This window comes from Anopheles coluzzii, chromosome 3 (assembly GCF_943734685.1).
Source record: "Anopheles coluzzii chromosome 3, AcolN3, whole genome shotgun sequence".
Lineage (NCBI taxonomy): Eukaryota > Metazoa > Arthropoda > Insecta > Diptera > Culicidae > Anopheles > Anopheles coluzzii.
In genome coordinates this window covers 46672764-46693736 of record NC_064671.1, presented here as the reverse complement: position 1 = coordinate 46693736, position 20973 = coordinate 46672764, and the positions used below count along the sequence as shown (strand labels likewise).

The 20973-nt window shown below is 38.3% G+C and overlaps 2 protein-coding genes across 5 annotated transcripts in view; one reads left to right on the top strand and one right to left on the bottom strand.

Annotated features, from left to right (window-relative positions):
- Positions 1-4054: 4054 nt before the first annotated feature.
- The window catches only part of LOC120955672 (leucine-rich repeat and calponin homology domain-containing protein), a 28297-nt gene continuing 11378 nt past the window's right edge, over positions 4055-20973 (bottom strand). Inside the window, exons 2-9 of one of the 4 annotated variants that reach the window (XM_040376751.2) lie at positions 12910-13054; positions 12367-12736; positions 12041-12254; positions 11716-11899; positions 10798-11643; positions 10428-10674; positions 10269-10346; positions 4055-5437 (exon numbers count right to left, since the gene is read on the bottom strand). In XM_040376751.2, coding sequence (XP_040232685.2) covers positions 5174-5437; positions 10269-10346; positions 10428-10674; positions 10798-11643; positions 11716-11899; positions 12041-12254; positions 12367-12736; positions 12910-13054 — 2348 coding nt within the window. In that variant the 3' untranslated portion in view covers positions 4055-5173. Of the gene's footprint in view, positions 5438-5550; positions 9228-10268; positions 10347-10427; positions 10675-10797; positions 11644-11715; positions 12255-12366; positions 12737-12909; positions 13055-20973 lie in introns of those variants that run through there. The other 3 variants (XR_007452515.1, XM_040376750.2, XM_040376749.2) reach the window with 3 other exon arrangements.
- LOC120955673 (WAG22 antigen-like) lies at positions 13942-16318 on the top strand. The gene is made up of 2 exons (XM_040376753.2): positions 13942-14849; positions 15257-16318. The coding sequence occupies exons 1-2, from the start codon at positions 14804-14806 to the stop codon at positions 15811-15813; spliced, it is 603 nt and encodes a 200-aa protein (XP_040232687.1). The 5' UTR covers positions 13942-14803; the 3' UTR covers positions 15814-16318.

The window sequence follows — 20973 nt, the reverse complement described above, 5'->3', positions numbered from 1 at the left end:
TTGATGTCTGCCGTCAATTAGGATCAGTTATGTTACAGAGTGAGAAAGAATGCCCATTTGTAAAAATTGTAACAACAAAATTGTAACACTTTTCAGTTACCAAGTAAGCGGATAGCAAGGACAGCAAGGTCCGATTTTCAAATTCGCAGCCTGCAATATCTATGTGCTGCAATATTAATGTATCAGTGTAGAAGCGATTGATTTGTCAAAACCTTAACGCAGTTCCCAACAAAATCAATGACTAAATAGAGTTACAAGAGACGTTAAGCCTAATCAGCTAAACTGCTGAAGACCGTTCTTAATGAATTTGAAGAAGTTTAAATTGCCATGCGTAAACTGATTAAGTCATGAAAAAGCCAAAAGAATGTTCGTAAGCAGAAACATTAAAAGACTTACAGCTTATTACTTTGAACACTGCACTCACATAAAATGCAAAACACAGATTTCCTGACCAACATGGAATGCCAACGTACAGCACAAAAAACTAAACTTTGTTAGCCTTTCTAAATGTGTTTACCCCAGCAGCATGTGCTTCTTCGGTTGTGCAATTTTGCATTTTCTGAAAAGTTTGAACCAGTTCAACCAGTGCTGTACAAATAAAAACGCACAAGCCTCATCTGTGTTGTTTGCTTTGAAATGCCGAGATAGCCGGGAAAGAAAGACTATTCGGCGTGCAATTCTACCGTAATCTTGTTTCGCTACTAATCCCAATCCATTCGCCAAAGTTGGTCTACGTTTCTTTTTTTTGTTTGCTCCTACCACAACCATTCGCAGTGCGAAATAGTAGCAAGAAAACAAAAGAATGTTTCGCCTTTCTGTTTCGTATGCGGCCAGCATAGTTTCTGCAAATTATTCCATTCGTTGCCACGTTGCTTTTTATTGCATCTCCGCCAACCATAAGTGCAGAGTTTGTTACGAACAAAAGGCTTCATTTTTTATGTGTGTGTGTGTGGGTGTCATTCGTTGGTGCATTTGTTTTTCGTAAGTCTTCATCTTTTAGTGCAAATGATAAGAAGCGTACAGATAGCCTCAGGGAAGCTACAACCGGAAATGCAAAAGTTTAATTGAACGCTTATCCATACTCAAAGCGAAGCAACATCATACTGCCTTTTGAAAAGTTTTGCAAGCCTTTTTAACCAACGTTAGTTGCTGTTTAGTAACATATAGTTGAATTCGTACAGGAAATAATCAAAAATAGTGTTCTGGTTTGTGTTCTTTAGTAATTACAGGTTTTGCCTTGGATAGGAAATAGGAAAAATGTTGTTAGGTCCAAATCTCAAATGTCACCTCAAAGCTTACAGAGGTTTCCATTGTTCACACGACTTATTGGGCGTTTTCCCATAATTTTTAGCTCATTTGTACTCATTTGCAATAATTAATAAATCGTGAGACGAACCCAACAAATTACGGGAACCAACCATTAAATTGTGGGAAACGCTATATTATTCACTGACCACGATTGGCCATCGCAGTGGTCTAAGCAACTTAAACCAACTATCTTAACACTATGTGCTACTTAACTATCTGACTTTAATTAACCGTATCGATCCAAATATTATAGTCAAAGTATGAATAGGACGAGTTAAAACTGCATGAAATATACAACAAAGGCTCGTTATAGCTATACAGGGTTTTCCAGGAGTACTCATAGCTGTTGGACTCTTCATTGACTCTTTCATACGTGAGATGAACTTAATGTAATGGGAACTGGACTCTATAGCACCCCAAATCCAATAGGAATTTTCAAGAAGCCTATCCAAAAAGGGTGCCATAGTGTCCAATTTCCAGCTTATGAAGTTCACTTCCAATACGAAAGAGTCAAGGAAGTGTCCCACAACAATGAGAACCCCTGGAAAACCCTGCAAAGTCGCCTCTTACGGTCAATACTTAAGTGTTCATAGTGTCTAAGAATCCTAGCTGGAGTATTTATACTTAATCGTACCAACAAATCTGGAGCGTCGATGTTGTGTGTTAGCATTTTTGCAACACATACACTCTGAGCAACCATACGGCGATGTTTGAGAGATTGAATACCTAATATCAAGCACCGTAAGGAGCATGCTGTAAGGAGCATCGTGCCATGATGTGTTAACTCAAAGATTCGACGAGTTTTTTTACGGATTTTAGTTTCTTAATCCAGATCGACGAGTAGGGTAGACACTATAACACAGAATACTCCAGTACTGACCGGACAAATGGCAAGTACAGTGACAGTCACAGTTTAAAAGGCAATGAATATTCTTTATAATTTTAGAATGGCGATTAACAAAGCCGAACATTTTGTGCGCTTTAATAATAGTCTGGTAATGGATGTGGAAATCAAATTTAGTTGCAAGCATACCTCCTAGATCACGGATGATTAATGATAGACAGACTATTGTTTTCAAACCATTCACAAAACCTATATATTAGCTTCTGGAGCCAAATGCAGTCAGATGGCATACGAATTAAATGAAAAATCCTTATATCGTCTGCATACATTAAACAATTATGACTAGGCAGTATGGACGTAACATCATTACTATAGATTATAAATAGCAACAGTCCTAAATTGCTCCTCTGTGGAACTCCTGAAGAGCTACTGAATGGTTTTGAGGTGACATCATTGATCCGAACAGGGTATTTACGGTTTTGAAATAAGAATTCAACCAAGCCAATAATAATTGCAAAAGCCTCGTGACACATAGTGCAGAATTCCAGTAGATTTCTGTTAACAGATCGTTTAGAGACGAAGCCGTGCCGTCGAGGAGAGATGATAAGACGGCAGTAAACCATTAATGTATCATAAACTAACATCTCTAAAACCTTGGCAGTAGTACACAGTGAAGTGATGCTACGATAGTTGTTTGTAGAAGATTTGTCGCTTTTTTATGCACTCGGTTCATCCAATACAATTTCCACTGAACAGAGAGTTTTCCAGAATGTAACGAAACATAGTAAAGGTTCTGTAATGGATTCACGAGTATGTTACTACATCTCTTCAAAACATTAGATGGAATATCGTCAGGTCCAGGGTTGATTGCTGGTTTTAGTTTTTTTAGAGTCGTTGATATCTTCACAAGTGATATATCCACGTTAGAGACACAAATGGTGGAAGCATCTCTAGGTACCGTTTGAAGCGCAGCAGATACTTGTCGTTTATCAGGATGTTCAGCGGAAAATTGATTATTAAACATATCAGCAGAAGCATTAAAAATTTCTGTTTGATTTAAAATGATCTTGCCATTATAGTGTGCACTCTATGTTTCTAGAATATCCTAAATCCTGTGTACCAATGATGGGTAATTTTCTTTAATTCCGGAATCGGATCGATCTGATTCCGAACTGGCTCGGAATCAGAGTTCCGGCTTTTGCAAGCGGTGGCGGAGATGTGGAGATTATCATGGAGAAAAACTGATCCGGACTCGGTCGGAATCGCTTGGACTCTTCCGGGCTCGTCGAATCCGGACGAGTCCAGTGAGTTTGGACAAGTCCGGTCAAGCTAGTATTGTTAAAAAAGAAATAAATTTAGCGGTGATGGGGGGGGGGGGGGGGTTGCCTCGAACCAGATCCAGACTCGATCCAGATGTTGGATCCAGGTTCAGACTCGATCAGACTCGATCAGACTCATTCGGACACGTTAGGACTCGCCAGACTCGTTCGGACTTGTTCGAAATTCCGGAAGAAATTCGAGTCCGGAATTGAGGAGTCAAATCTAATATTAATCGGTATCAGTTTTTGCAGGAGAAAACAAAATCGAGAACAGTTACAGGACCGGTATGGGTGCAATATCAGTTCCTGAATCGTTATTGGTTCATGATCAGCTCATGGAATGGTGTGAATTAATGATCAGTTCCAGAACGGGTTTGAGTTAAGTAATCTGTGCCAGGATGAGTATGGGTTAATTTTAGTGTACACTTCGGATTAAAGGGGATCTTTGAAATCTCGTTGCATAGTTCTTTTAACCGGGGTAAATTAACTACTTTTACACAAAAATACGCACAAATGTTCCGATTGTCATCATCACCATCGCATTCAATTTCATCATTCTTATGCTGTGATTTTAAAACGAATGTTCATTAGTTCGATTCATAGTATGAATTTTATTGCATTATTGCTTGATTCCGTGAAGATTACAATTATTTGAGTGTATTGCGTTCAAAATTTGACGAGATAAAATTGTTAATACTACGAATGCCTTCTATAAAATACACACTCAAATCTCGCATATCAGTTAACCCTGCAGACGGTTCAGTTTCATCACCACCTTTTCGAAGACGCGATTCCTTCCATGCACAAAAATGTCTATCCATTCTTTCTATTTAGAAAAAAAACTACGATTATTGATATACTGCTTAGGAAACCTGACACTCCGAAATACAAATCCGTCATATTCCAATTCAGACCTTGCAACGCTGCAATTATGCGCTACAACCACAATCAACGATAAAAAAAAGAGATGATACTACATTAACCATTCACAGAATAGTTGTATTCCCGTATTCCTGATCAAATCCGTTACAAATCTGAGACCTTTACCTTAATTACGTGTGTTTCTTGGTTGCAAGAGTGCAACTTATGTTTACTTTCGTTACTTACTATCATGGCTTCTTTCATTATCAAATCACTAACTTCAGCAAATGTGAGATAAAGTTGTGCATTAAGGTAAACACACACACACATTTTGCAGATTTGCTTATCCTTCCCAACCTGCTACTAATTCATCTGTTGCAATGTTTGGATAATGAGGTTTCAGATAATCTAAGATGATATTGTATCCAGCTCTTTAAACCCCTTTTCAAGGATCGAATGAATAAATTAGTTTAGTTTTGATAAATATTGTCATTTAACTCAATTCAACACTATTCAACGGAAATCGAATTACGGATCCATGAAATAGAGAACCCGTTTAAAATGTCAAAACCTATATACAATGCAAATTACCAACATAGTACAACCTATATTTCGTGTTTTTCTTTGCTAAACTGAACAAACTCCAATATTGTGCACAATGTGTTGCAGCAGATAAAAAAAGACTTCCCTATTGCCGTATCTTCTCTCTATGCACTCGTGCAGTCTAGATTCTCCAAATCTCATCATCAACCGTAGATAACCTTCCACTTGCGATGGACATCAAAGGATTTCGCCTAGAAGGTGAATCGACGGGTGATGGTGGATTATTATTGTCCGAATCTCATATACCATTTCCACCTACTGGTGACGACAGGGACGATGTAGAAGGGCTTGACTTCTGTACGCTGGAACTACTGCTACTGCTACTGCCGCTACTGCCGCTGTTGCCACTGCTGTTGAGATTATTCGCTAAAGCATACATACTGCGAGTTGGTGAACGAACGTTTGATGCCGGGTTATGAAACTTCAGCAGCTCCACCACTGTTATTGCAACCTGTACAATGCCTCGACCTTCAAGGACATCGGCTGCGCAGCACAGAAGATTCTACAATGATAATAATACGAAAAGGAATAATACATCTCTTTCCCTCTTTTAATCACATTGTTTTTTATATTATTTTTTCATGATGAACAAAACAACAAACGAAAATCAAAAAATCGTTGTCGAGAAACGCATACACGTAAGATGTATTTTTATTGATTTTGTATAAACTCAAGCACAAACGACAGTCAAAAGAATGTCGTTTTATGGAAACAGCAATGCATGTATAAGCGTGATAATGCTTTTCTTTTGTTGATAAATTAATAGTCATGCTATTAGCATGAGCGGGACATGGTATTAGGGAAAGCTACAACATTTCTTCAATAAAATTAATCTTTCCTAGCAGTCTTAAACGGCGTGTGTTTATAGCATAAGGAAAAGTGTCCGACCAAGAAAGCTATTGTATCTGTGTTTTTAATTTTAATGCAGATCGTTCCTGTGTAATGCAAATTAATAAAGACCCTTGTTAAGTCATTTACTATTTTGGATCTTGTGTTGTTTATGGATGCAACATTTTGCCGAATAATATTATTTTCTTATTTTGAATCTAAACAGCGTATACGGTGAATTAAACGAGACAGATATTTCAGGAAATTGTTCAAATTCCTTGGAATGATGCAATTGATATAACTATTACAAAAATAAAGGTATTTTTTGCAATGCAGAATGTTATACACTTCTATAAACTCTATTCCTGAATCTTTGTGTTCTATAATCACCTGAGCACTACTTTTGCAATGTTGTATAGCAATAGGTTTTATGTTATATCAAAACTAGGGTGAAATATTACTTCACTAGGGGTTTCAATGCTTCATCTACATCGGTTGTCATTCAACAACTGTGAAGAGAACATTTATCTGCTATTGTTTTTTGTTATAAGTAACCAATAAAATTCTGCTCTGTTAATGTTTGGATATTGTCACTATCATAAATTATGTTACTCGGTCAGGATTGAAGTTTGAACCCTTTCATCGTAATTCGGAAACCCTTTGGTTTGCTGTTTGTAAATAAGTAGATGTTGCCTCAGTCCAGACATAATTTTAAACTAATGCACTTAAACTTAACTTAAGAAGATACAGTCGTGAGATGTTCTGCCTTAAAAGATAAAAAATATTCCAAAAAAAATCGCACGGATACGAGAACATCAAAACGATTTTAAACTAAATAGCATTCAAAATAATCTAAAAAAATATTACTTTTGTTTGAACTTTAATATTTGGTAAAGAGATTTTTGCGTTTGGAAATCTTGGTAATATAAAACATTACATTACATGGAATGAGTGCAACTTTTACTGGAATTTAATACTTCGTTATTAAACTTAGTTAAATAAAGTACGAGTTCTATTTTGCATTATTTTCGAATAACGCTAGTAGCCATTAACTTTCATGCAGGTTACCGGTACCGTAATAATGTTTACATGTATTAACCAAATACATGTACTTACATTGCATGATTTAACGAAATAAACCTAATTCAATGTTGTTTTAATGTTTATAAGATTGGTTGGCTTCATTGGAAAATAATATTTGCCTTTCACTGTGACAATGATACACTCTTAGCTAAAGGTTAGCGTGCTTAACATTTTATTTGTTATAAGGCATCTCTCATGATTTCATTACTCCTCTTTTTTATGTGTATAATTTCCTGCTCAAATTGTTTCTTATTTCCTGTTCTATGTCTCGTCTCTACCATGCACGTTAAACATGCGTTGTAGCCACACATTTGCTTAAGTAATAGTAACTCTCCAACTTTTGATTATTGATTGTATCTTCCTGGCACTAAAAAGCTAAGATCAAATTAGCCAACTAGGAGAAAATTATCTAATCTAATAGATATAGAAGTTATACGTTCATGGAACTGATTTTGGAACTAAAATTGGTAAATACTTGAATAAGTACTATGCCTCCACTTGGATTTCAAAAGCATTTCAAATACAAAACTATAAAAGTTATTCAAAATAAATATAGAAAAATACAGAAAATAAATAAATAAGCCTCTTTTAAATTAATTCAAAGCAAAATGAATTGTGTCACTAGCCACTTTGAATGATTCTTGAAGTGATGTTTTGTTACCTCAAAGAAAATGAAGTGATGATTTCGAAGCATTGTTTTATCATGACACTAAACATAATGTTTTAAGCAAAAAAAAAAGTAAATATTTTCAATGGAATTTCGTAACTGGTCAAATGATGTACTTCGCGATATCACTTATTTAAGCACTTACCCCCTTGAATAATACTAAACATTAGCTCCCAACAAACTATTTGTTATTGGTGGACAAAGAAGCTATCTTGCAATATATGTAAATATAAAGAATTGTTATTGAAGATATTTTAGGATTTTTTTCCATCCAGATCTTAATGACCAAAGATAATATCTTTGTAAATATAGATAATTCATTTCATACTAATTTTCGATAAAAACAAAGACGGCTTCAGAAAAAAATAACCAAAAGAGATATTGTTTTGTTATAAGAACACTTTGCCCATTCCATTTTGAAAACACAAAAAAAAACATAATATTAAAAATTAACAAACTACGACAAAGGATACAAGTATAAATAAATGACCGTAAACAAAAAAGTTCCTAAACATAGAATGGTTGAAATCACTGGGTGATCGGATTCACGTCGATGAGAATCGTTTTTAGCACTGTAGGGCTCGTTTGCTTTGGACATTTGCGGGGTTTCGACAATTTCCCCCTCATTTTTGATTACCGCAGTATTTAAGATGGCAGACGTTTCGCAGTTCAGTATCTTCATACTGCTATTTGCAGCATTTTCAAAAAATTCGATTCTCTTCGTAACCACTTTATGCTCATCAGTTTTTATCGAGTCGACGTCATATTGAACGATGTTAAAATTTTCGGTTCCACTGGTTTCGGTCTTAGAACTCAATATTGGGGTGTCCAGATCGTTTGACGGTATATTCCGACGAACAATTGAATCGGCCATGGTGGGTTGAGCATTAGTCGGAGTGAAAGCTTCACCACCCACATCATCATCACATCCTACATCAACGTCATTCAGATCGTCGTCGCAAGAAGTAACGCTCGTTTCCGAATCTTCGTAATCGCGAAGACCGTAACCCATTTCATCAGCATCGTCGGTGCGACAACGAAACTTTCCAATATCACTGTCGTATTCACATTCTTCGATTATTTCATTCAAATTTGATTGTATGTCGGTTGAACCATGATTTCGACGGTTGGTTCGCGTAGAAGGAAACTTTCGTTTTCTAGCAGGTTTAACACTACTCTTGGGAAGATCCAATGTCACTGGAACATTCCGATGATCCTCACTGCCACGGTACGACCTTTGAGTAGGTTGGTCCGAATACTCGAACATCTTCTCACCGGTGGTTGCTAGGTCACCGACTATTTGCGAACCCTGCTGATCTAATATGCCTACAGTCGAAAAACCATACGATTCCATTATTTCACAATTTAAATTTGTCTCTGGCTCTGTTGAGCTGTTGGTGTTGGTTGCAGCAGCTGTTATGGCTGATACGGATTGCGTTGTTGGCGGTGGCGGTGGTGGTGGTGATCGAGGACGACGAAGAAACCCAAGTGGTGATGGTGAAGGTGGTGATACGCTCTGAGCCACCGGCAAACTCAGCAATGCTGCGATCGTACGATACATCGCTAACGGATTAGGAGGTCTTGGCGTAGGACTTGTTTCCTGTGATCCATGTCCATCATCATATCCCGCCTTCCGATCATTATCCTCCAACGGTGTTGACGAGGATTCGGCCACGGTTGGTGGAACGATGTCCTGGCAGGAGCAAATCAACTCCTGCAACCAACACCAATAGCAACAGGATAGAGAGAGAAGAAAGTTAGTGCGCGTTGACGCCTGTTCCGCATTTTAGCGAATAGAACAAAAATCTAACACTAAATGTTTTGTTCATAGGCTAATTGTGCCATGTGCCATAAGCAGCGTTTCTATTACGTTCATCTTCTTGTCCTTTAGCACCTTTTCAGTCATTCATTTTCTTCATTTGTTACCGCTATGTACACACAACATATTTACAAATGTAACTCATACAATTAGCACTTGTTGGAAATATAAATAGATTAGGGACTCAGATTTTGTTTTCGCTTGCTTTGCTGGCGCAACTGAATTTTACTTAGGCGCTCTAATGTTACTACTTGTGCAATACAAAACCTAAGATCAATTCAAATTTTTAATAAAATTTACTACACTGCTTTTATTTTTAAACTTTTTCTTTTTCAATTCATAACTACAGTGAATACTTTCAAATGAAATTGTCATTGTTGTGATCTGTAACCAAATAACTTAGTACAAAGATTTGAAAGGTTTTTGAAAGGAACTAATGTACTTTTCTTAGCATTAGTTAATGATATCAATGGGCATCCGACAACTATCCGACAACTATCGAAAGGTAGCTTAAACACAAACAACACAAGTGTCTAATATACTTCATAACTCAATTCGACTGGCTGCACAATTCAGTTTACTGTTCATCTATCTCTTATTTTATTCGTATTTCGAAACGCAAGTATAGTTATCAACTAAACCTTAGTATTTTTCTACTAAAGCGATTCGGACTATGTCGATGTGAATTTGTGCAAAGTAGACGTCTATTTTGTTTTAAATAATAAATGCAACATAAAGGTGGCAAACAAAGCAAGAGTAGAAGAAACAAATCTGAACACACATATAAATAGTCTTTTGGAAGAAGAGAAGGAGAAATAAGAGCTTGAAAACCATTCCCATAGATAAAAACCACCAAAAGACAAAGACCCACTACTTTCGCTAAGCAAAAGATTTCACCAAAAATTAAAGAAACATTTAAAGAATCTCAAAACTCACCTCATCTACGCCAATTTTTCGACAAGCATCCAGAAAATAATCCACGTTTCTTCGACATCGAGCCATGGTTAATTTTGGCTAAAAATGACAATGATACAAGTTATTTTTATTCTAACTTTAGCATAAATTTCAAACAATTGTCTCGCTACAATTGCTTACCACAGCTGAAGAAGGGACGTGAATGCTGCCAACAGATCTTGGTCGAACAAGATTCGCAAGATGGCATAGCACGACACCATCCATTAACGCAGGTGCAATGTCTTGCGGAAGCGACATTTTCAAGCGGGTTTCAATAATTTGCCGCAGTTGCTCAATGAGTTCAGTTTCCTCCTTCTGCTTATCGAACTCCCGACGCATGGTAAAGCTCAACTTTTCGGTAGGCACGTCACGATTCCACGAGACAGTCCTGCAAACAAGAATTATTTTTACAATTATTTGTGGCAGAAGATAATTATGAGTGGCTGAAGATAGGTCACTCTTTCATATTAACCACGTTTAAAAATAACATTTTTCACATTCATATACTTACTTATTTGCTTTCTGTCCCGGTTTAGCATTATTTACGTAACCTACTGTCGCTGTTAACGGTTTTTGAGTAGCTCCCGGTGAGCCTAGTCCTCCACTATTTGGAGCCGTTGGCTTTGGTATCGACGAAGGAGGAATATTATTGTGCGCCAATACCCCACTTGTCGACTTGCATGGGCTATTTGGTTTCACATAAGCGTATTCGTTGTTGACACTTCCATTTGCTGAAGACAATGATCCTTTTCCAGCACCGTTTGAAAGAGCATTTTTACCATGGGATCCATTAGAAACACTAGTGGAAGCTGCTCCTGACGCATGATGATTGCCATTTAAATGCGTAGGTGATTGATTATGATGTAATGAGCCAATGTTGCGAGATGGTATGACTTTCTGCACCGGTCGCTTATTAGGAGTACCTCCAGTACTATCATCAACTGTTGTGCCTTGACTACCGTTTCGATTTGGCGAAAGCAGAGGACTTGAATGGGTGCCAGATGCCCCAGACATGTGGTAGCTGCTATTCGGGTTTGCATTAATTTGGTTCATTTTTTGCACGCCTATTGTATGATGTGGCGATACTGGAGAGCTTTGGCTGCTGCTGCTATAAACCGAGGATGACGAGATAGATTTTGTGTACGGCGAAACATTGCTAACCGGTGAGTCCGTCGCCGATCCAGCACTATCTGGTGTCAGCGGATGATCTTTGGATCGGTAGACTGAGTCAAGATTACGCTGCTGACGCAATGCTTCCTTGTACTCGCGATACGTCTGATAATTGGATAGTGTACGGCCTTTGTCATCCGTCTTTGTGCCATCGGGTGTTATGTCTCCTTCAGGCGATATATCATTGCTAAAGGAATACGGATTTACATTATTAAATAATTCAACTGAGCCTCGTATATTAACTGCACCAAAAATTTACCTATTGTTGTTCGATAACTGCTTGCGATCCGGATGATGTTCCTGAAACGTCGCATTCTTCCGAAATTCTTCTTCCCAACACACATCATTGCTACCCCCCGTTGTTCCAGCAACGGCAGTATCTACTGTAGATTCATGTGGACCACCGTGGTTCGGATGAGTTGCCAGAGCGACATGTTGTCCACCTGAGGAAGGATTAGAAGCAATCTTATGGTTACTACCATTGGCTGGCATGACCGTGCAACCCGGGTGCAGTGGAGTGGGGGACCATTTTGACGATGAAATGGTGAAATTGTGTGCATCTTCCTCATACTTCCAACGCTTACCATCGAACCCACCATCACTAGTACAGTATCCAGAGTCGACGTTTGCTCTCCGATTCCGCTGTTGGCTGTCCAGCAAACAACTGCTGGAATTCTTTGCCGAAAGAGCCGTACGTCGTAATGTTGCATGGCCATCGATACCCGTTTTAGATTTTTCCTCCCGCGACGCTACCGTTTCCAAATACTTGAAGACATGCACCAATCCGCGTACACATAGCTGTTTGAGTGAACGTATTGAAACAAAAGCAAAAAAACATTAGCTTATTGGTTTTACATTAGCATTAGGCAATGTTGTCATCTACGTAGAAAACAAGCCATCGACTACTCACGCTAGCAGGTGGAGAGGTGAGTGGATTGTTCGAAAGTTCCAAATCCACAAGCGAGGTCATGTGACGGAGTTCTACCGGCAAGGTAGCGATCTTGTTGCTGCTGATATCCAAAAATGCCAACTCCAGGCAGGTGAGATCACGAGGCAGGTAAACTAACTGATTGCTGCGCAAATTTAGCGAACGCATGTTGCGAAGATCACCCATTCGCGCTGGAAGATGTGTTATCTGATTGCAAGCCGCATCGAGCTCCGTCAGCTTCTCCATTCGACCGAGCTCGTCGGGCAATGTAGCAAGGCGATTGTTCGAGACGAGTAAAACCTGAAGAGGTAGAGCACAGATTTCGCGCGGCAAAACCGATAGTTGATTGTTTCTGAAAGCATAGAAGAACAAAAACCGTGTCAAACATGTTGTTTCGTTTAATGTTGCTCACGGCAACAAATCAGTTGATTATGTGCATCGATGCAATGTTTCTCACGATCAATCAGTCGCTGAGAAACGCAATCGATCTTTTCATTCCCATACTACGGATGATCTGTTTCTTACCTTAAATCTAAATAAGTTAGAGAATGCAGTCCACGTATCGTTTCCGGCACAGACCGGATCGTGTTGTGGTAGACCAACAGGCGCTCTAAAAACGCGAGACATGTGATGTCTTCTGGTAGTTCACAGAATCGATTTCTCGACAGATCTGAAAAAATTGAATAAAATGAAACGTTGAAATGCAAGAATTTTAAAAGATATAAGAACAATAATTTAAAATTGCCTTCATCTGACTAACATTAATTTACATATAATTTCAATAAAATCATTTGATTTATAACATTCAATATTTTTCATACTTTACTATTTTACTTCAACAAATATTACTTCCTTTTCTACAATTATGCCAAATACGTTTAGCAAGATTGTACAATAGCAGCTTCAATTGCCTTAACTGCCATTGGTCACTTAACCATATTATAAACTTCTGGAACGAATCAATAGAAATCGGTTAACAAAGAAATCTTCATTTAACCGAATTCATGCCAATCAAATTTCATAAAGATACAATCTTCAATACTACTAATACATTGACCAATTACAAGCTTCATAAAGCTACAAGGACAAACACCAAATCACAGCATAAGAATATTGATATGACATCATAGATTCAGCAAGAATTGGACATGTTGTACATTACATTCCCCAAATCTATTGAATCGGAGTGGTTTTCATATTTTTTCATTATCACTTTCATCTGACATCACGTCACTGAAACAGATCAAACGATCATGCTGCTGATTGTTAGAAAGAGAAGACACGAGCCTTTTTCTTCTCTTTCACACGAGTCTGTATGTCTGAAATCATTCACCTTTTCAGAAGATAAAGACAACAAGACCAAACATTGATACTCACACACCTGCAATCTAGCTCCATTTTCTTCTTTCTCTCAAGAAATGCATTCCCTTCAATTTCAGAACTTGCTGCCTCTCACTCTCGCATTCGGTGCACCCTTATGCTGCTGCTGCAGCACACCACACCGAGCATAAGTTCTTCTCTTCTGCCACATTTATAGCACTTTATAGCATCTCGTGGTAGTGTGTGTGAGCAATGAATGTGTGCCTTGTGCGTGCCGACCCGCAAGCCAACCGGAGCATGGTATGAGTGCGTTCGCGACATCATCATCCATCTCGAGCGGCTAGCATGCGTGTTTTTCCATCGTGTGCCGAGTTTTGTCTTCAATTCTATCCCAAAAACAACTATTCAACGCATTGCATCGTGTGCTAAAGAATGTGAATACTGTGAGAAACAATATTTGCTACGAGTGAACATTAGCCAGCATCAAATTTGTGTAGTGAAGCACATTTATATTTGAGCGTCAACGAAACGCCGGATCCAAGTGAACACCAGGAGGTGACCCTGCTGCTGTTGCTGCTGCTAGAGGTTGCCTTTGCGAGACATACGACCACGAGCCAAACTCATCAAGCGTGTTGATATTGCTTGCGAACGTCGTTGCGAACTAAGCTGCGTCGATGTGGTGATCATTCTCGAGTGTGTGTACATCAATTATTTTATTTACGAACGTTCTTTGCATGCAAATGCTTCCGATAAAAACGCAAGCTAGATAAACTGTGAAGGGGCTGCTTCCCGTACAATACACTCTGTTCGTCAACGTTCGTCCTAATAAGGTTCGCATTATAGTGCTACAAACTGGTCCTTCGTTTCCTTACTTAGCAAACCTACCCGGGACGTGTGTACATTTGTGTGTTGGGCTTGCTCAAAAGCCTGAAAGATCAACGTACATTTTGATCAGTGAGGCACTCTCAAGGAGAAATGTGTTAATCCATCATACTGATAGAAACATTTTTTTCTTCAAGTCTAAGACTAACTAATCGATTGAAAGTGTTTTAAGGAAGTACTACAACTAACGAATATAAAACAACCAGAATCGATAAAAATGAATCTGCACCAAGCTCAGCAATCCACTGTTCTACTCTGTGCAAGTAAGTATGCCTATTTCATAACGATTGTGGTGCGCATGAACATCAAGCATGGTACGGCGTTTATCGGCGTTTGTTAGATTGTTCTCTTTCCTGCCATGCTACCTGCCCATAAGGGATTGTTTGTCCACCTCAGGCAAAGAATACAGTCTCACCCTTGTGTTAGGATCCTCAAACGCAGTGCACATGTATTGGTGATAGTCTTCTGGATAGCGATCATAAATACACTGTACGTTACAGCACACCTTCTCAACCACCTCTGTAGGAGAGAAACTGACGATTATGATCCTTTGTTTAGGGAAAAATATATTCGGAGAAGAACGCGAGAAGGTTACCAGAGCGCGCTGGAGCATACAACCTTTTTTCTGTAGCTTTAACACAACAAAACCTGTTTTTTCTGTTGTCTTCAGTGACCCTGCTTCTCTGCACGCTTGGTGGTATTAGCGCCGCCAGTGGAGGGCTTGTTGGAGGAGGCGGTGTCGGAGGCGGCAGTGGTGGAAGTGGTGGGGCTCGAGGATCGGGTATGTACAACTATGGCACCTACGGCGGTATGGGAGGAACGGGTAGCGTCAGCGGTCTCGGGATGCGTCGAGGAGCCGGCGTGTACGGCCCGGCTGGCCTTGGAAACCCACACGAGACGCCGCGATATCTTCATCCTGGCCAGGGCGGAACGTCTGCTACGAAGAGTCCCATTTCAGCTAAATCTAGCAACCATCGTCTATCGGCCTGGGGAATCATTACGATCGTTACGTTTGTCATTCTGATCGGAGCCGGTGCGTACTGGGGCTTTATCTGCTACCCATTCTTCTGCAAGAAGGAGCGCAACTACAACATGATGATGAACATGTCGTCGGCCACCACCGCCACACCGTCGACACGATCGACCGAGTTTGAAAAGCTCGATCACTGCTGCTCCAAATCAACTACCTCTACCCGGAGCAACGACACGGGCATTAGCAACATCTAATGCTTCATCCAACACGATCGCCATCATTCCCGCACACAACAACTGTTATTGCGGAAGCTAAATTAAAGAAAACGCAGTATACTCTTATGTTTAGACCATCACACAACGCAAAGACGGGATAGCTACATTTGATCGAATGGGAAAATCTTTGTATACTTCTTCTAACTGCCACTTCTTATCAATTAGGGCATGAAACAACATACGAGTGTATTAAAAAACGGAACATTTCTTACAACTTCCCAAACAAATATTTCCAAACTTCAAAAGCAATTCTTTTGAGTGACTGATTTATACGTCTCTAGAATTTTTATTCCTCTTATTGACAGATTAGTGATGCATTTATCTACTTAGCTATAACGATATCGAAACATACACCTTTTACTACTAAAGTGATAGCAGCTTGCGTGACGGTAAAGTAGTACATTGAAAATATTAGCCGAATAGATAGACAAGTATTGAATGTGACAACATTGTAATAAGAATATGCAATAAATGTTTAAACAAACTAGAATTTGTTTCTTTTTAAAAGGGGCATACTTGTGAAAGAAAGAAAATATCGAATACAATTTAAGAATATCAAAGTGTCTACATTTTCATGCGTGTTAGTGGCACCAATTAACATTGTACTTCATATTAATTAGAAGATTTTCATTATTTGTTAAAACATCTTCCATACTTTAGGTTTGTTCATCCCAGCTGATTACTTCATTTCTGACACCATTTCTTTCCCCTCGCAATGATTGCCATAGCTGAGAGACAGGCCTGGAGAATGCGTAGACACAGGAAGTTGGCAAAACCCACATCGTTTGTCATTGAATGTAAATTGAATAGGTCACAAGAGATGTGATATGCAAACTCTGTCCCACATGAAATTGTACAACAATGGGGAGCAATTCATCACTGACTGCAGAAAGAGAGTGTTATACACCAACACGCCAAACGATAAAAAAACTGTAACGATCCGAAATTACTGAATCATATCAACCGATGTTATGATAATAAGCTAACTTTCTTTTTTCTTTTTTTATTCTGTGATCCTTTTAAACCTAATTGTTGTGTACCATAAATCTAGAGAATAATACCTTTATTTAAACCACTGCAAAACCCATTTTTTAAACTGTGAAGTCAATTACACCATATGCATATGTATATGTTTTTTTTAAGAAGATTCCATTTGGAGATGAAATCACTCATTAAAGCCCAAATAACACAACATTTTAGTACAATTTTTTTCATATTTTAATTTATCCCAGGAAATTATCTTGCTTTATCAGCTCTGATGGTTTGCTGGGCAGAACAAAAAAGTACGATGATTTTGTTCCTTGGTATATTATAATTATGATTTCATTCTCGATCTAACACCACCACAGATAACAAAGCAGAGTATTTCTATTCATCGCCATCACAACCACACTAACAAGCACCAATCATTTCTCCCTGTTCAGCTACATAATTTTCTTTCGCGCTTATCCCTCGGGCACGGGGATTATTGTACAATAAATACGAGACTGTACTGCCGTGCGGTGGGTCAAGTTCAAGAAAATAATTTCTATAGCGATGGCAGAACGTGAACGGAATATCCTTTCCCTCGTCGTGTTTGCTTTTTGAAGCGAGTGCCCCCACCATCAAGTCAGACGGAAGAACGAACCCTTCGCTCAAAAGGCACGAGGACAATTTGTGCGATTCCCATCCAAATCTAAAGGAACAGAGTAGTAGCACAGGTTCGCAGCGTAATGGGCCACATGGCAAAATACACACGATATTTAGTTTAGCAACGATGGTGTTTCTGTTCGCTTCATCTCACCCTAGCATAATTCGACGGTCGCAAACGATCATTTGGACAACAGCGTACCACGTATAGCACCACTGCTGTTAATGGCGTTAGGGGGAATACTGTATATCGCTACCGTTATTCATTCTGAAATAATCAAGTGCAATGTGGTGACGGTTGTATGCTCGAAAAGGCCAAATAAAATTGTCTGCAACTGACAGTGCATTTGTAAGTGAATTTATAGCAAAATGTATTTTTTTTAGAAGCAAAATCGCAGAAACGAGTCAAATAGCTAGAAATGGTAATATAAAACGTTATATTAAATAACAGAATAATTCAGAGGCGAACGGGTGGTCTAAAGGTAAACGCTTCGGTTCCTGTTGGCAGATATAGTTCAATTCTTATCCAGATCACCGTCCAGAAATAGCTAACAAATCGGATTCGTAGTACAATTAACTCTGAGTGTCTGTATAAAGTCCACATGACCATTGATAGATAGATTGTTACGCCAACAAGAATTAGAACATATATTACTACACTTAAGTATAGTTACTTCTTTACTTATTCCCATTCAATAATTACTCAAAGCTTAATTTATATTATAAAAATTGATTTAGTATTTCATCTCTTCGATAAAATATTTTCACATCTGCAGCATTGATATTAGTATAAGTCATTACGTTAACATTATTCTTGACCAACTATTGTTTTACTATAAATAAAGCGCATGCACCGTACGCTTCATGTTCGAAGCCATCTTGCATCATTATGAAATCTGGTTATTACCTCCCACACTCCTCATCAAATTTACAAATTAGCCTTTTGAATTGTTAATTATACTTGATTGCATTACTGAAGCTCTGCTATCATCCCATATCACAAGGTATGATAGGTGACGATGATATGATATGCAACAACGAAGAGGACGTCTTTCACACGCATTCCTTTTAATATTTATGTTTTGTACTTTCAAGACACTTATGTCAAAATACTGTAAAACTCTGAATTTCCAATTCTTCGTTTTATGCTTTTAACTATATTGCATTTATTTCATTTCTTATTTTTACTTCATTATTTAATTATTTCATAATTGCCACAGTACTATCACAAAGGTCTGAAGTTCATGCCTTTCCATCTGCTTTCTAGTATACCTTTTTCTATATCAAGCGAGTTCATTTTGCAGTGTTTCTATAATAGAACCCAGCCAGATTCCTGCACGTATCTGACACATTTGGAGTAGTTTTCTTATTATTTTCTTGTTTATTTGCAGCAAACTGCCTGCCCTCTTATATGCCCTGCACAGCATATGAACCATCCATCACTTTTTATAGTTAATAGTTGGCCAATCAAGAGCTTATGATGATTACAAAGATCTATTAGATGATTTTAAAAAGTGTCAATGAAACGATTAAAAACAAAATACACATACGACAAGTTTAAACTTCTAGAAATGGACAACAAGGGTTCAATATAATCTACAGTCAAAAATTGAGAATTCCTGACGTCTTCCAGATTACTGAGAATTTCCAAAAGCTGTATGAAGTGATCACAGAAAGTGATATCATCATGCCTCGTTGTTGTTATGACACATTGTGGCACCACTTGTTAAGAAGCCCAGAAAATAAATAATAATAAATAATAAATAATAATAAATAATAAAATGTGCTCACAACATTCAAATTTTTCAATGAGTTGGGTTTTCAATTTGATCAACATCTCAATTTGGCAATACAACATACATACATAATACAACTACAAGGCGATTTACTTACATCGATATTGTAGTGAAGTGCTGAAATAATGCTATAACATGTTGTGTTCGTTTCAATTTTAATTCAAAACATTTATGTTTTGCCAAACAGCAATTATAGATTTATTCATTGCAGTACAGTCACTTTTGCGTATGTAGGAACGTTAAAATTTAAATTGAAACTATAGAGGGCGCGTAGTTAAGCCATACTACATTTAACAGTTGCCACGGGTCAGACTGTATGTCAATCGCTTTGTTGGTCACTTAATTTCTAAACGTATGTGTATCCTAAAATTCTTCAATTAATGTCTGTCATAAAAATGATGCCTTATGCGCCACATTGAGCGGTAACGACAGTAACAAAACATTCTTCCGCGTTAATTGATTTTAGTCATATTAAAGCATTACGTTGATCAATATTTCAATGCTACGATTTATACACAGTTTATACTAACGTGATAATGAATTAAACGCAATGTTGCTAGCCATTTGTAGTTGTAGTGTATGAATCGATTGTCCCTTTTCCATGCATGCATGAAGCATCTGTATAAAATCTCAAAACTAGTACATCTCGCAATCCAATTAAGCACGATTGTTTACGGTCTCTTCGCAGCTCATGCTTAGTTAGCATTTCATCGTGGGAAAAGAACGCACCACATTGCTCTTCTTACCGCGCAAGTAATTCCAGCATCAATCCAAATGTGATGATCATGAAATATTGAGATTTTGAACGTTTTGCAGTGTGGGGTGCTAGTATTTATAGTATATGTTGATTGTTTGTTTACGCCATCACTTCAAGTTGTAGTAGATATGACCAACCGCTCAATATTTGACTGAACAATCAAGTTTGTTTTATTATTTAGTTGTGTTTATTCAAGCACATGTGTGATATTCAGAAACATGCGTAAGATTGTTCTGTAAAACAATCGACTTATTATTGTTTCTATTTTATCGAATATTCGGCCACGCGAACAGCATATTATGAACAATCAGTTACCAACTATCTTCCTTAAGGAATGACTACATCAATGTCAAGAACCTTTTTTACGATGTGAAGCAACACCTACAAAGCGCTTGTAGCCAATTTCGGTACCACACCTGAAAACTATTCCCTCGAAACTAATGCTTTCATCGCTATTTCCTTTTGCACCTCGGGCGCGATACGAAAGTAAATACAATCTAATCTTCCGCCAACGCGACTAGCCAACGCCTAGAAAGCATGCTCCAGACGCTACACACTGGGTAAGGCTACAAATTGTGTTTTGATTACGACAACAGCCCTACTACACCGTTCGACCGACCAGGTTCCCCCACACCCAGCAAACGAAAAACTGGAACGTGTGTGTTTGTGTGTGTCAGACCATTCGTACGGTATTTGACTTGGCAGTTCCAGGCCAATGCACTTACGCCTACAGCTGCGCATTAAAACATGCGTTCGGCCATGCTGCTGCCCAAAACAACACTCGCCAAGATACTGAGAGACTACGGCTACACAAAGATGCATTCACCCAATGTGGTAAGAAACTAACGCTGAGTGCAACGCAATGATGCTAACCGATATATGGGGCCGGAAAGCATTTTCCTGCACGAAACGAAACAAGAGCTTTACCAAGCGATACAATGCTATAAATAAACCTTT

What these genes read in the sequence shown, in the direction of transcription:
- LOC120955673 (XM_040376753.2), top strand. Translation starts at nt 14,804, where the DNA reads ATGAATCTGCACCAAGCTCAGCAATCCACTGTTCTACTCTGTGCAA. An exon ending in CACTGTTCTACTCTGTGCAA is followed by an intron (nt 14,850 to 15,256) that starts GTAAGTATGCCT and finishes TGTTGTCTTCAG; the next exon opens with TGACCCTGCTTCTCTGCACG.